The following is a 15,283-nucleotide window of genomic DNA, read 5'->3' as shown; positions in this document are numbered from 1 at the left end:
AGAGCTTTGCATAAACAATGAATTTGGGACGCCCTCTGTGCTTCATCTTAAGAGGTGGGCCTGGGGGATGCACAGCACAGTACCTGTGGTGTGGCTGGTGGGGGAGCAGCAGATGTTCAGGGTCAGACCGACCTTAGGATGGAGCTTCGGTTGCAGCCAGCTCCTATTTTTCGAAGGATTCGTTGGCAGTGATGAAGCAGAAGTTGCTCCCACCCACCTTTGCTGTTTGCTCGAAGTTGCACCGGCTGCTCGAGGCGCTCAGTTCTGCAGCCCTGCAGCACGGGCTTCGTTTCCCCGCTGCTCTGATGGGACCTCAGCAGCACGCAGTGCCACGGGACCGGCACGCTGCGCTCCAACTGAGTGCTGGCACACGTCTGCCAGGAGTTAAAAATAACACCGTGGTGCATCAGCACGGCTGGAGCCTCCCCAGAGTGAGCCCCTCCAGCACTGCGTGGAGGGGAAATGGGCCGTGCACCCAGCGGCCACGGTTTGTGTGGGGCTGTGGGGGAGAGGAGCTGCAAGCGGGGGAGAAGTGTTACGTGGGAGAGGGGCTATAGAGGACAGCAGTGGCTCCTTTACTCAATCTGCGTTCTTTTGAGGAAGGTTTTGGGATACTTCGTGTTTTTTTCTTACTGTACACTTCATTTATTGTGGTCTGAGGCCGTGGAAAAACTCAGTTTGCTTTTTTGGCAGATGAGCGTGAATGAAGTTTAATGCCAGCACACCTCCAGAATGTTCTTCAGATGTGGAATTTGCAATTGAGAAGTGGAGGTGCAGCAGTTGTGCCCTTCGGGGGGAGCTGCAGCGGTGGGCCGGCGCGCGGTCGCAGCTCGGGCTGTGCTGATCCCATCCCCACAGCGCTCAGCTTTGTCCCTTCTCTCTCTGCAGTTTGCCCACCCGCCTGCAAGTCCCAGGGCTGCACGTCGGACGGGCAGTGCTGTCACAGCGAGTGCCTCGGGGACTGCACCGAGCCCAACAACGCGGAGCGCTGCGTGGCGTGCCGCAACTTCTACCTGGACGGGAGGTGCGTGGAGACGTGCCCACCTGGGCACTACCGCTTCGAGGGCTGGCGCTGCGTCACCTTCAGCTTCTGCCAGGAGCTGCACAACAAGTGCAAGAGCGCCCGCGAGTCGGGCTGCCACGTCATCCACAACAACGAGTGCGTCCACGAGTGCCCGTCGGGGTACATCATGAATTCCAGCAAGTAAGTGCGGGGCTGCAGGCTGGGTGTAGGCCTGGTGCTGTGTCCTGCGCTTTGCTTTCGTTTGGGTTTGGAGGATTTGCCGTCTGTCGAGATCAAGATTTCGGTGTTTGAGTGTCTGTGACAGTTACCTGGTCTATTTTAAGGTGATTTGCAAACTAATACCTTGCTAATTGAAGCCATTAGAAGCAGACAGGCTTACCTACTACACACCAAGAGTTTCTTCTTGCTTCATTTGGCCTCACTTGCTCACTGTCCTGCCTGGAAAAAAAGTGGGTGAGGAAGGCTGGAAGAGAGGGAGGAGTGTCCTCAGGTCGGAGGGATCCTCCTGTAACCAAGGGAGAGATGTGAAGTGGAGAACAGAGCGGCCTCAGCAGCCTTGCATGCCTTCCCCTGCAGTCAGCCCTCAGAGCTGGAAGCCTTGTTATTGAGCAGAATGGGGAGAAGTTGTGTCTAATCATGAGAGCACAGCGCGTTTGGATTGGGCCGTTCTTAGAATGTCTGTCCTTCATCCCCGTAATTACGTTGATTGAGCAGGTTCAGGTTGTGCCAGACAGAAATGGACAAACAACCGTAGCACGAGTCAAAGCAGGGAGCAGCCGTTCCACTTGTTCCCAGGTTTTTTCAGCAAAGAAATTATATAATTGATGTTGCTGAGCTGTATATCACTGAAAACTTTGCTGTTTGTCCCACAATTATGTATTGAGATGAGTCAGATTTCCTATGAATATTGCTAGCTTTGTGCTCGCAAGCATTTGCTCCTGCCATAACGGTTTCAGGGAATTCGCTCTAACAGGACTTCATGTTCTGTTTCCTCTTTTGCTTTTCAAAAGAATGATCCAGCGGCCCCCAAAGTAGATATGCTGTTGTGTAGCAGCAGCCATCTCCTCTCTCCTGTGCCTGTTCCAGGCTGCTGTCAGTGGGACCTCACAACACCGGGCTTTTCCTGGAGCATTTATTTCTCCAAACAAGTTGGAAACACATTCTTGTGGTGTTATGACCCGGGCAAGCACTCATCGTTCTTGCTGCCATTTAAGAAGCGTTTCCCCAGAGCACAAAGTGCGTGTTGCTTGCCTTTTTCAACGCAACCTCATGTACAGTCCTTAATCAGAGGATTCCCAGATGAGCAGCCAACTCTGCTTGTTGGTTTGTGCTCTGAGATTGGAAAGCGGGCGTTGGGTTTCTTGGTCTGGAGGCCCCGGGTGGGGGTAGCACTGTACAGCATCGTGGTGGCCAGGCTGCTCAGGATAGACTTCAAAATATGGAAACGACAATTTCAAGAATAATCAGCAGTTATTTGGAGTTCCTCGAGGCCACGTGTTGCACACCTTGAGTGAATCCCATGGCATGTTGTCAGGATGGTTCTGCTTTGAGTTTATTACTCTGCTTTGGAGAACTGCTGGAGATGTCCCAGAGTACATCCTTCAAAGAATATCTCACCTGCATTCTTACTCTCTGTTTTTCAGCTTGCACTGCACTCCTTGTGCAGGGCCCTGTCCAAAGGTTTGTGACTATGGGAAAGAGAAGACTATTGATTCGGTGACGTCGGCACAGGAGCTCCGTGGCTGCACAGTTGTTAATGGAAGCTTGGTTATAAATATCCGTGGAGGAAGTAAGTTGTGCATGAGTGAGGGTGTAGGGAGCACTGGATGTGAGATTGCTGAATATGACACCATCCATGACCTGGGGCGTTGCTTCTTTGCTTTGACCATTTTGAATCTGAGAGAGAAATAACAGCAGAGCAAATGTTCCTCTCACATTCACAAGGGGTTTTTTTTGCTGAGTGATTTTTGTAAGGTTTTTTGGGTTTACATAGAGCAGTTCCAATTCATCTCTTTGAGCTCTCATATCACTGTCCCCCCCTGCATTATCAGAAAACTAAAACCAATGTTTTCCTCTCCCTAGATAACATAGCAGCTGAGCTAGAAGCGAATCTTGGCTTGATAGAAGAAATCTCAGGTTACCTAAAAATCCGCCGGTCTTATGCCTTGGTTTCTCTTTCTTTTTTTCGTAAACTACATCTGATTAGAGGAGAAACATTAGAAGCTGGGTGAGTTCTTTCAAAAGATATCTGACTTTACTAATTTGAAGTGTCAGGAGTGCCAGCGCTTATCAGGGTGATTTGTATTGATAAACAATCCCTGCGTTATTGTCAAACATTCCTCTGCCCGTGGATTGTGGCCTCCCAGGGAAGACAGTTTGCATTTGTTTTTATGTGGTGTTCGGGGCAGGGGGTGGCATGTGGAGAAGGGCAGTTAGTGGAGCCCCTACCAACACGCATTTTCCTTTTCTGCTTTCAGAAATTATTCATTCTATGCCTTGGACAACCAGAATCTTCGCCAGCTCTGGGACTGGAGTAAACACAACCTCACGATAGCACGAGGCAAACTCTTCTTCCATTATAATCCCAAACTGTGTCTGTCAGAAATCCACAAGATGGAGGAGATCTCTGGGACTAAGGGGCGTCAGGAGAGGAACGACATCGCCCTGAAGACAAACGGTGACCAAGCTTCATGTAAGGAACTTTCAGAATGCGTTGGCACTTGGATCATTTTCCTTTCCCTCTGTCTTTGCTAACTTCATGCTCTTAACGCCTTCAGCCTAGCGTGTGATTTTTGTCCAGGGACTGTCCTTGTCCTTTTGGTAAAGCACCAGGCATGTGACTGGCCACTTGCTTGTACACCGCAGGGCGCTGTCAGCGTGCCATGAGTAAAGCACTCCTGGGTGCTGCCTCTGGCCAGGAGCCCGCCTTGCCAGCTTCGGTCCTCAGAAGTTTTCTCTTTGTGTGCTCAGCTGTGAGATTTTCAGGGCTGAGTGTATTATTGTGTCTCTTTGAAGAGCTGAGCACAACATAACCTCAGTCCAAACCAGGGCCTTGTGTTACTGCCGAGCACCCAATTAATAGCCATCATCTTCTTTTCCCATGTCATGAGGAGTCAGTAGGAACACAGAATAAGTTGCTATGACTCTCAGAATTTTTTTCCACAATTTTGATTATGCTTTTCAGAGGTTTTTAAGCTAACAGTTTCTTTTGATGATAACAATAACCCAGTGCCTGTACTGGCACAGCTAAAGAGCAGAGGGGCACTGGTACTTGATACTCTAACTAAAGGCACAACACTGAAGGTGTAGTTTTGTAGACGCATATTTTGGCAGCAGTGCTGCCAGAAGTACATCCCTCCTGCACTCCCAGCTCTGCTGTTTGTTGCCATTCTGTGCCATGTGCAATCCACACTCCCTGTGAACCAGATCATACAGCTAATCTGGGGTAAAAAATGGCCATTTCTGCTTTGTTGTTCTTGTCTTTGTCGATCTCTGCTCTGATTTGTTGTGTAGCCTCACAGTTTTAACACATGCAGGAACAGGATCAAGGACAGGATGTTACAGGATCAGTAAGGTTGGAAGAGCCCACTGAGGTCATCTGTTCTAACCATGAGGTGCTGATGAACATATTGCCACTAAAATCCCCAGCATCTGTTAAGCTGTGGTTTCAGTTCCTTACTCTCTTCACTTGCATGCTTCCATCATCCTGTGGCTGCACTGTTTCTCTGCATTTGGAGACAGCGCTGCTTCAATTCTGTCCTTTCGTTATGCTATGTAGCTGGTAGAGAACAAATATAACAACTGGAGATCTTTCAGCTGAATCATTTCCCTGATCTGGTTTGCCACATATCAACACACAGAGGCTTGCCAGCATGGTGGGGAGTGAGGAACATAATGACTGCCTACCTAAAAACTGCAAAAACACACATTGAGCCACAACCTCAGGGCTATCACAGCTCTGCTTGGGCAGAGCGAGGGCAGCACAAGGAGTGAGCTGTCTGAAAAGGTCATCTCCTCCCTTGAGACAGCGGCGAGGCTTTCCCACATTCGGGATGAGGCTGGATTTGGGGTTCAGGTCCAGCTCTCCTGTGGCATTGCAGCTCCCAGGCTGGCTGGTTGCTTTGTGCTGAGGGCAGCTGGACCACACGGTCACATTTCTCTGTGCCAGCTTTAACCCTGCCTTGCTGTGCTGCTCTCTGTGCCACCCCCCACCTCAGACCACACATTGCTGGTGTGTTTGGCTTTTTGATTTTATGGTTTGAGTTTTCACATTGGCAGCATCCTGTTTACAAAAAAAAAAAAAAAAAACAAAAAAAACAACCAACTCCCAAACACAACACCTTGTTTGTGCTGGATGTGTGGACAGCAAAGTGAATGTTCTTCATCCCGTGTGCAGCTACTGCAGGAGTGGCAAATCCCATCAGGGCTGTGCAGTTTGTCCTTGGGCTGCTTGGACATTCCGTATGGTAATGCTTCCCTTGGGAATCAAAACTCCACCCCTCCTGCAACTGTTTGTTGTCTTGCTCTGCTGTTTGCAAAGGGAGCATGCTGCTCCTGGGCGAGGCAGTGCCTGCAGAAATGATGCAGACCCCATTGCTGGGTCCATGTGTATGTCTTGTCATGAAGTTTAAAACACACTGCCTTTAGATTTCACACTCAGTAAAACTCAGTTCAGCTTTTATAGGATTATTTTCATAGAATCATAGAAAAATGTAAGCTGACAGGTTCTCATATTTTTCCCTGGAGGGCTGAAAGTTCTACAATACTGAAAAACAGAAAGCTTTGTTTTTCTCTTAGCATTAACAAAATGATTGTCATCTCTGTTTTGTTATAGGTGAGAACGAATTGCTGAAGTTCTCTTCCATCAGAACATCTCATGACAAGATCCTATTGAAGTGGGAGCCATATTGGCCTCCTGATTTCCGTGACCTCCTGGGATTTATGCTCTTTTACAAAGAGGCGTAAGTGGCAGCTCAGGGAGAGGGGAACTCCAGCAACCAGTGGTTGGGCTACAAAGCAGCAGCAGTGCTGGGCTTCCATAAATGACATTTGGCATTGAAGGGTAGACATTAATGCTGCTGTGGTCATAGCTAATTAGAAGTCAGACAATCACAGAGACCATGCTTAAGTTTCCAGTGTTGCTCTTTTATATAAGTATTAATTAAATTCTCTGACTTAAGTGAGTTGTATGAAGTCAAATCCCTCGCTTAAGAGCAACCCCAACATCAGTTGTTCCAGCTGTTGCAGGTGTATGTATTCCAACCATTTCCCCACTGCCTCCAGAGTTACTTGTTCCCCTTTAGGTGGAAAGCACTTTTAAAAACCGGTTTTGCCAAACTGGTTTTCATACAGCTGAAAATAATTAGCTGAGATTGAGTCTGTCTGGGTTGTGCGTGGAGCAGTACCTGATGTGTGGTGCTGGTAGGAGGCTGGGTTGCGAAGCTCCCTGTGCTTTATTTCCAGAATTCACAGCACGCATAGGATGAGATAATTAGAATTTATCCAAGGCATAAGGGATGCCTTCAGAAATCATGTCTCCAATGCCTTGATGTCAGGATTCTGTTAATTTGAGGCTTACTTTTGTTTGTTTTTAAGTCCATACCAAAACGTGACGGAGTTTGATGGGCAGGATGCCTGCGGCTCCAACAGCTGGACAGTGGTGGACGTGGACCCACCGCCGCGGTCCAACGAGCCCAAAGCCCAGGCCCAGCCAGGCTGGCTGCTGCGGGGCCTGAAGCCATGGACACAGTATGCTGTGTTTGTTAAAACTCTGGTCACCTTCTCAGATGAACGAAGGACATACGGTGCGAAGAGTGAGATCATCTACGTCCAGACCAACGCTACAGGTCAGTACCACTAAATTCGTGTTGCACTGCAAATGGAAAGCTGACTTCTGGCTGGTAGTCACAGTAATGCTGTGTCTGTGGCACTTTGCTCTCCCGCTGTGGGAAGGTGTTCCTAAAGGAATGGGACGATGTGTGTTTCCCTGAGAGCACCGTTGTGCTCTTGTTCCATCAGGTTCACGTGGCTGTGGGTGAGAGCCCGTGTTACTCCGTGTCCTGCTTTTGTTCCGTGGGAAAGGGAACTCACTTGTGGAGTTGTCACAGAGCTGTGGAAGTGACCTCTGTCTCTTTTCCACCCACACAGTTCCGTCAGTCCCGTTAGATCCAATTTCTGTTTCCAACTCTTCATCCCAAATCATCCTGAAGTGGAAGCCGCCCTCAGAGCCCAATGGCAACATCACGCACTACCTGGTGTTCTGGCAGCAGCAGGCAGAAGACAGTGAGCTTTATGAACTCGATTACTGCTTAAAGGGTGAGTTCCAGTTCTCTCTCTGTGCCCTTCTTTGAAGCCTTCCAGATGGTGGAGCTGTCTCAGCATTTATGGGGATTTTTCACACACTTTGGAGATGCTCTGGTGCTGTTGTTCAAGAAGCAGTTTGAGGCACAGTCGTGTTATCCCCCGTTCAGTTGCATTTACATTAGTCTCTATTGCTGAGTCATGTGCAAAAGATCTTTAAAACTCTCTTTTCACAAAGTAATCAAATATATATTTTTTGGATCTCCCTTCTGCACTTGTTCTTTTTAAACTGAGCTACAAGTTTGATAACAGCTGTGGAGAAGCAAAGTGAAACATTGCAGTACTTCTGGGGATCAGTGGCCAAGTTAATTTTTGAAGGCATTTTGTGCCGTGGGGTTTGGAATGCTTTCAGGATCCACTGAGAACTCCCAGAATCTGCTGCCCTGTGTTCCCAAATTGAGAGGAGCTGGGGTAGAACTCTGGCAGCAGTGACATCTGAGCTTCATTTCAGAGTTAGCACAGATGTGAATCAAAGCCCTGTCATAAGAGAGGGAATGTGAGCCTAGGTATGAAAGTGTGGGAGGCAGAATGTGCCGTGAATCTCGTGTACGCTCGTTTTGAATCTTGGTAGGATCAAACCTCTACTTCTGGCATGCCAAGCATGAATGATAGTGAAATTGTTTTGTCCATAGGATTAAAACTGCCCTCAAGGACGTGGTCTCCTCCTTTTGAATCTGAAGATCCTCAGAAGTATAACCAAAGTGAAAGTGAGGATGTCAGTGGAGAATGTTGTTCCTGTCCTAAAACCGACTCTCAGATCCAGAAGGAGCTGGAGGAGTCTGCTTTCCGCAAGACCTTTGAGAACTACCTTCACAATGAGGTGTTCGTCCCCAGGTACGAGCAGCAGCCATGGCTGCATGCTGTGTGGTGGGAGCTGAGCTCTGCTCCTGCTATTGCTGGGATTTGGAAGGTCACGCTCTGTTTTCTGCCTCTGAATTCTCCTCAGCTTCAGATTAAGGGGAGAATGCTCCACGAATATCTGAAGCCCCGTAGCTCGCTGTAACTTGTGTGATGCCAGAAATAGCCTTTTTTTTTCCTGTCTTAAAATGTTGTGGTCACCTTTCATCCTGTTGAAAAGAAAGGAAAAGAAAAATGGAAGTTTTCCACGCCACAGCCTTGTCCTTCACGCGGTATTTGTGGTCTTCCTCACGCTTAGTGTGGGAAATACCTCCAGTACCACGAGGAATGCAACTGCTGTGGGTGGTGAGTGTCCTGTTTTGAATGGCACACACGGTGTCACATTAAGTGGTGTTGAATGTCTTCACACTTCATATGCAACTGACAAAGGGAGCACTGGGAATCAGGTTAGTCAGTAATGGTTTACCCTCTTCACTGTCATGTATTCTGTGCTCTAAATTTATTCTCTGCTTCCTGCCCTTAGCTATTAAATGTTTCTTTGCAGCTGCCTGACAAAAGCTACCCTACTGCACTGAGTATTGTTTATTATTTGAGTGCTTTCCTCTTCTCTGAGAGTCCGACTTGGTGCCTGCAGTTGTCACATCCCTCCTTTTGCAGCTTTTAGTGCTGATCAGAAGGACAGGTTTCAGTGTCAGGACACATCCGTGTTTAAAAGCACAGGGGAAGCAAGCTGTGTACAAAGCCAAACTCCTCTTGATGTAGGCAGACAATTCTGACAATCTGATTTCTTTTTTTTCTTTTCTTTTTGTTTTATTTTAACCTTACTGCACAGCCAGCCCAGGATGCTTCTCAGGCCCGTTTCTGGGGTATGTATTTTGGGAAGAAACCAATCACCAGGATGTGCCACCTTGTCAGCCTGCTAAGGAAGAAAGAAACCTCTACTGCCCCTAGACTGAATGATATTTTAAAAACAAACCCCTTAAGTTATGAGCAAGCAGTAAAGATCTTGTTCTTCTGACATGCATCCTGCGTGTCTTTTCTGACAGGTTTCAGGCTGTGGCAGTGTGGATGAGTATTGTTCTTTCTGTGCATAGCACACCTATTGCCTGCCATAGGGCAGCCTGTCCTGAGCCTGACAGCTGAACACGGAGTGTTCTTTTTTTATGATGCTCCCAACAGTTTCATCCTTTCTCAAGCACTGTGTGGCCTCCCCTCAAGATGAAAGCCTTCAGCTGGTCATGGGGAGGAAGCATGGAGATGAGGCCGGCAGAGAACAGAATGCTGCAGGGCTGCAGATTACAGCTGAGAAATTGCTCCCCTACATCTCATGGAATCACAGAATGGTTTGGGTTGGAAATGTCTCCAAGAATGGGGCATCCACCACCTCTCTGGGCAACTTCTGCCAGTGCTTCACCACCCTTACCATAAAGAACTTTTCTTTATATCCAGTTTAAATCTCCTCTCTTTCAGTGTGAAACCATTTCTCCTTGTCCCATTGTTCCTTCACTGCCTGCACAGCTAACTAGCTGCCCCAGGACTCCATCACAAGTCTTGTGGGTTCATTTGCTCTGGCAAAGCAAACTGCAAGTGTCCAAATGCTTCGTGCCATACCCACTTTCCCAGTCAGAGCTACTGGATACCTTTTCACCGTGTGCTTTGTAACCTCCCTTAGCAGCTGAACAAAGTGGCCATCAGCACCTGATGCTTTGTTTCTTCTTTCCTGTGTTATTGCTCTTATATTGGAACAAGTTCTGCAGAGATTGGAGCGGAAGGGCGATGGAAAGCTGTGCAGGTTGCCCGGGGATGTCGGGGAGCCTCCATCCCTGGAGGCATCACAGCTGGATGCCCCGAGCAGCTGCCCTGCTGTGTGCAGGGGCACATTGGATGTGCTTTGCAGCCTCAGCAGCTCTGTGACTCTGTGGAAAGCATGGAAAGGTTTCAAAAGTAATAAAAGTCCTGAGAGGCAGAGGGGGAGTAACTGGCTGCTGTTCAGGATGTATTTTTGCTACTGAATAAGTAGCGTCACTCTTCTCTGTCGCTGTCCTTCATTGTCAGTCTCTGTCGCACATTTCTGCCATTACAAATATTAGAGGGCTGCAGAGTGAACGAGGTCTGGGAAATGACTTGCATTGAAAGCAGCTTTCTTCTGGGCTTCCTCATCCATTCATTGTATGGACAGACACACGACTGCTTGTGCCAGCACAGGGGAAGGCAGACTGGCAGCAGTGGCAGCCTGTGCTAGGGGTGGGTGTACGGAAAAGAGAATTTGGCAAGAAAAAACTGCAGGCCTTGGGTAATAAGTAAGGGAAGAGCTGCGTCTACAGCTTCTTGTATTTTACACCGTGTTGCATCAGTGATCAGATAACTGATCTACTTGAGAAAAACAAAATTCCCCTGAGCAGGAGGAGCAGAATCCACGCTTTGTAAGCAGCGGTGTGCAGCTCTGCTGCGGGGAGTGGGGGCCCAGAGCTCTGCCCTCTGCCCCACTGTCAGGGGGGGGAATGCTCAGAACAACCTGTGCCGAGGTAACAGCAGCTCCAGAATGGTGCCTCTGGAGTTAATTAGTAATGAGAGGGAGAGAAAATGAAGAGCTGGAATGCACCCTGCTGGCCCTGCCGCTTGGCAGCAGCGTCGTCCCGCAGCAGATGAGCACCGTGCGTTGTTTGGAGGAGCTGCTGTGGGATCCATCACACCAGGAGGCAGAAGTGGGGCGGTGCTCAGTCCGGCAGCAGAGCTTCCATCACTTGGTACAATTTTAGAGGCTGGAGATGCCTCAAGTGTGGGTTCAGCTCGGGTCGCTCTTTGTGCCCTTTAATAGCTGCACACACAGACAAAGATCATCATCCCCTTAAAATACACAGCCCCGTGTCCAGGCAGCATTAATTCCTTCTGTGCAGCCATTCCTGATCCGCCACGTTGGTTGGGACCTGGCATTCCTGGTGGCGGATGCGGTTCTGTTCTGATCCTTGTTCCTTTTGTTTCCAAGAAAATGACATTTCAGAGCAGTTCTTAATTCTGCCAAATTGATTCTGTTTGCTGGGTGCAGCGCATTGATGCGATCACACACCACTTCTATTTTTACAACAGCAATAAATCGATTTCAGACTGAAGTGCATCATTTGAGAAGCGATATTTGGTTGACAAACAGCACAACCAGCGCGTGGTCTGAATCTGTGCCTTTTGCTTTGTGCTGTTGAAAAGATCTGGATGTGTTTTGGCTTAGGAAGAGGTTAACGTAGTCTAAATGGACAAGTTCAGATGTGATTTTATGACACTTGGGAGGTGTGGAACATCCCGGGTCACTGAAACTGGGGTCTGTGGGATGACCACGTTTGCGCCCAGCTGAATGTGGAGGAGATGAGCTCCCCGGGCATTGCAGCAGGGCTGTGTGGCATGGGGAGCTCTGGCAGAGCGTGGGTCCTCCAGCAAATCCCTTTGACCTGAGCTTTCCCTGTCTGCAGAGTTGTGCAGGGAAGGTGTCCCAGGGTTACATCATTCTGTGCATTACAGGGGCTGAGGTGGACTGCTTGCTTAGAAAACAAAATCAAAAAGTGTTTCATTGCAAATATGGGTCTTATTTGAGTTTCCAGTTGCTCCTTGTGCTCTCCCGTTTTATTCTCAGATGGATGAGTTTATATTGGGAGTAGCAAATAACGCTGTCATATTATTTAATAGGCCATCAAGGAAGAGAAGAGACCTGGGCTCCATAGCAAATGCCACCGTGGTGATCCCCACCATCCCGTCCTCTCCAAACTCTTCTGCAGCCGCATCTGAGAGTGCTGAGGAACAGAAACCTTTTGAAAAAGTGAAGTTCAAGGAGTCCCTGGTGATCTCCGGGCTGCGGCACTTCACAGGATATCGCATTGAGCTCCATGCCTGTAACCACGATGCTCAGGAGTCCCGGTGCAGCGTTGCAGCTTACGTCAGTGCCAGGACCATGCCAGAAGGTAATTAGCTCGATGAGCTCTGCGTTGGGTGGGTAGCTGTTCCAAAATGCTGCTTTTCCTATGAGAGCCAGCTGCAGAAATACGGAATAGTAGAATCATTAAGGGTGGAAAAGACTACTGAGATCATCTGTTCTGACCACTGATCCATGGCATCGTGTAGGACTGGTGCTCTATTTCCTAATGGGAAAGGATGTTGGATGAGGTTCTGTCTGTTTTGCAGAAGAGATGAAATAAGTGTCATTAATCCTGACCTTGCTTTTAGCTAAGGCAGATGACATCGTTGGTCCAGTCACCCATGAACTGGTTGAAAAAAACACCGTGCATTTGAAGTGGCAGGAACCCAAGGAGCCAAATGGCCTTATTGTGCTGTATGAAGTGAATTACGGCCGTCTGGGGGAAGCAGAGGTGAGAATTTCTGCTTGTTCCTTCGCACAGCACACATGGGAAGCAGCTTCGTGCTTCTCCCCGCTGCGGTGGCTGTGTTGGTGGTGGGTAACAGTGGAAGCTGCACGTGGAGGGAGCTGTGCTTTGTCTCTAGGCTCTCCTTTTCCTTTGGCACACACCTCCTATTGGCACAAGACACGGCGATGTATTTTCTCTGATACCCAATTTGCTGACATTCTGCATGGACTGTTTTTCAGAATTTTATTGCACAGAAGGACAGGAAATAGATGCGTGCATCCGAATCGCTCAGAGAAATTAGGAAAGCATCGAGCAGGCAGAGAGGTGGTGGATGCAGGCAGCCGTGCAGGCAGAGCACTGCCAGCTGAGCTTGGGTTTCAGGGCTGAGGTCCGGTGCAGCAGGCGGCACGCGCTGCGTAATCTGAACTACTGCACTGTAAAATACAAACCCAGGACAAACCGCCACCTCAGAAAAGTCCTGAGCATGTGGAAACCATACTTGTGTCCATTTGCTCATCGAGGAGGCGAGGAAGAAATCCTGTTACAGAGCTGCAGGGCAGTAACACAACGTGCCCCTTCCCTCCCCCCGCAGGAAGCGCACTTCTGCGTGTCCCGAAAGCACTTTGCCAGCGAGCAGGGCTGCAAACTGCGTGGGCTGCAGCCTGGAAACTACAGCGTGCGGATCCGAGCGACGTCGCTGGCTGGGAACGGCTCCTGGACAGAGCCCACCTACTTCTATGTGGCTGATTACTGTGAGTTCTGTTGTCTTTCTCAGCATTTTAACCTCGATAGGAACCCGCATCGCTGCTAGAAGCAGGCAGTGCACGGGGAGCTGTAGAGGCTCGTGGAATGTTTACCAGTACATCCACTGCCAGGAAATTGGGGTTAGTGAGCAGCGTGTCTGTTTTCTTCATTCGGATGTTGAGCAGCAGTCTGAGCTCTTGTTCTGATCCACATTAACCTCTATCAGCTTCATGTTTGCTCCTGTTTATACAAGGCAGAGATCTTATTGAATTTTGAGACCTGTGTTAATGCCTCCAACTCTCTTTCTCTTTTAGTGAACGCTCAGCCTAACATTGCTGTTATAATTGTTCCGATTATTTTTGCCATAATCATTGCTGGAATTATTGGAGCTGCTTACGTGCTCGTGAAAAAGAGGTGAGTGCATCATTTCAGTCCGAACAGGCAGAACTTCCATGCAAAGATTCTTTTTATTTGTTGGAAGTAACTCTGTGTTTATTTTCTAACTTAGATAATGATTGTAACATGAAATTTAGGAAATATTTTTGCACGTTTGCAAATTGGGATAGTTGCTATTTGTTGCACACTGTGGGAATTAATCAAATTCAGTTCAGATATGAGCAATGTGCAGTAAACAACCCTTGTCCCTCTTCCAGACAAACTGAAGGACCAACGGGGCCACTCTACGCGTCCTCTAACCCCGAATACCTCAGTGCCAGTGATGGTAAGAGCAAGGAGGGCTTCTGGGCCTTATTTAGTGTGGGGTTCTTATAGCTGCCTTTTGAAGCCCAGACCTCCAAAAGTCTTTTGAAAGGCTCTTGCTCAACCCGTCCGTGTCTCTTGGCAGTGTACGTTCCTGATGAGTGGGAGGTCCCACGGGAAAAGATCACTCTGCTCCGTGAGCTGGGCCAGGGCTCGTTTGGAATGGTGTACGAGGGGATTGCCAAGGACATCGTGAAGGGAGAGCTGGAGACCCGCGTGGCTGTGAAAACGGTGAACGAGTCGGCCAGCCTGCGGGAGCGCATTGAGTTCCTCAACGAAGCCTCTGTGATGAAAGGCTTCAGCTGCCATCACGTGGTAAGCATCGCTGGCGGCTCTGGTGGTCGCAAGTGAGAGCCCCATCCTGTAATATTTCTTTAACGCTTTGAAAGCTTGATGTTCCGGTTACAAAAGCAGCCATTCTGCAGAAGCAGTTGATGAAAAGAGCTGGGATTTTCCACGTCTGATTTTATCAAACACACCAACCTCTTTGCATCGTTTCCCTTTGGCCCTGTCAAGTGCTCAGCCAGGCAGAGCCCTGGGTGCTGCTGCAGGCTCTTCTGCTGGCTTTGTTCTCACCCCTGTTCTCACAGCTGGGCTCTGCCCCGTGTGCTCTTACACAGTCCTGGCAGAACTTCTCCTTTGTTTTCCAGGTTCGCCTCCTCGGGGTGGTCTCCAAGGGCCAACCCACGCTGGTGGTCATGGAGTTAATGGCACATGGGGACTTGAAAAGCTACCTCCGCTCTCTGAGACCCGATGCTGAGGTACAGACGGGGAGAGGCGGTGTGTTGTGGCACAGAGCAGCTTGGTTGGTGTTTTAACACTGCTTTATTTGTTGTAGAATAACCCTGGTCGTCCACCACCGACGCTGAGAGAAATGATCCAGATGGCTGCAGAGATCGCCGATGGCATGGCCTACCTGAATGCCAAAAAGTTTGTTCACAGAGATCTGGCAGCTCGGAACTGCATGGTTGCAGAGGACTTCACTGTAAAAATTGGAGGTATTCAGTTCACGGTCAGAAGATAATTCAGTGCATCATATCTGTGATGTATGTGAAGCCCAGGCCCAATCCTTGCAGGTATCCAAGGCCACGGAAGGGCCTGGGCAGCCTGAGCTGCTGGGGGACACCCAGCCCACGGCAGGGGTGGGACTGGATGATCTTTAAGGTCCCTTCTGACCTGAGCCATTCTG

At 48.9% G+C, this 15,283-nt stretch overlaps 1 protein-coding gene across 2 annotated transcripts in view; it reads left to right on the top strand.

The window, feature by feature from the left end:
* INSR (insulin receptor) overlaps positions 1-15,283 on the top strand; it is a 39,136-nt gene that overhangs the window by 17,335 nt on the left and 6,518 nt on the right. For both annotated transcript variants that reach the window (XM_085211806.1, XM_010725063.4), the window contains exons 3-18: positions 889-1,204; positions 2,668-2,813; positions 3,107-3,251; positions 3,502-3,716; positions 5,859-5,985; positions 6,620-6,870; positions 7,172-7,339; positions 8,017-8,218; positions 11,918-12,189; positions 12,452-12,594; positions 13,184-13,343; positions 13,650-13,749; positions 13,989-14,056; positions 14,180-14,409; positions 14,745-14,855; positions 14,933-15,092. In XM_085211806.1, the coding sequence (XP_085067932.1) occupies positions 889-1,204; positions 2,668-2,813; positions 3,107-3,251; positions 3,502-3,716; positions 5,859-5,985; positions 6,620-6,870; positions 7,172-7,339; positions 8,017-8,218; positions 11,918-12,189; positions 12,452-12,594; positions 13,184-13,343; positions 13,650-13,749; positions 13,989-14,056; positions 14,180-14,409; positions 14,745-14,855; positions 14,933-15,092 (2,814 nt within the window). The remainder of the gene's footprint in view (positions 1-888; positions 1,205-2,667; positions 2,814-3,106; positions 3,252-3,501; positions 3,717-5,858; positions 5,986-6,619; positions 6,871-7,171; positions 7,340-8,016; positions 8,219-11,917; positions 12,190-12,451; positions 12,595-13,183; positions 13,344-13,649; positions 13,750-13,988; positions 14,057-14,179; positions 14,410-14,744; positions 14,856-14,932; positions 15,093-15,283) is intronic.

Source organism: Meleagris gallopavo, chromosome 30 (genome assembly GCF_905368555.1).
Source record: "Meleagris gallopavo chromosome 30, MGAL_WU_HG_1.1, whole genome shotgun sequence".
Taxonomy (NCBI): Eukaryota; Metazoa; Chordata; class Aves; order Galliformes; family Phasianidae; genus Meleagris; species Meleagris gallopavo.
This window is presented reverse-complemented; position numbering and strand designations above follow the sequence as displayed.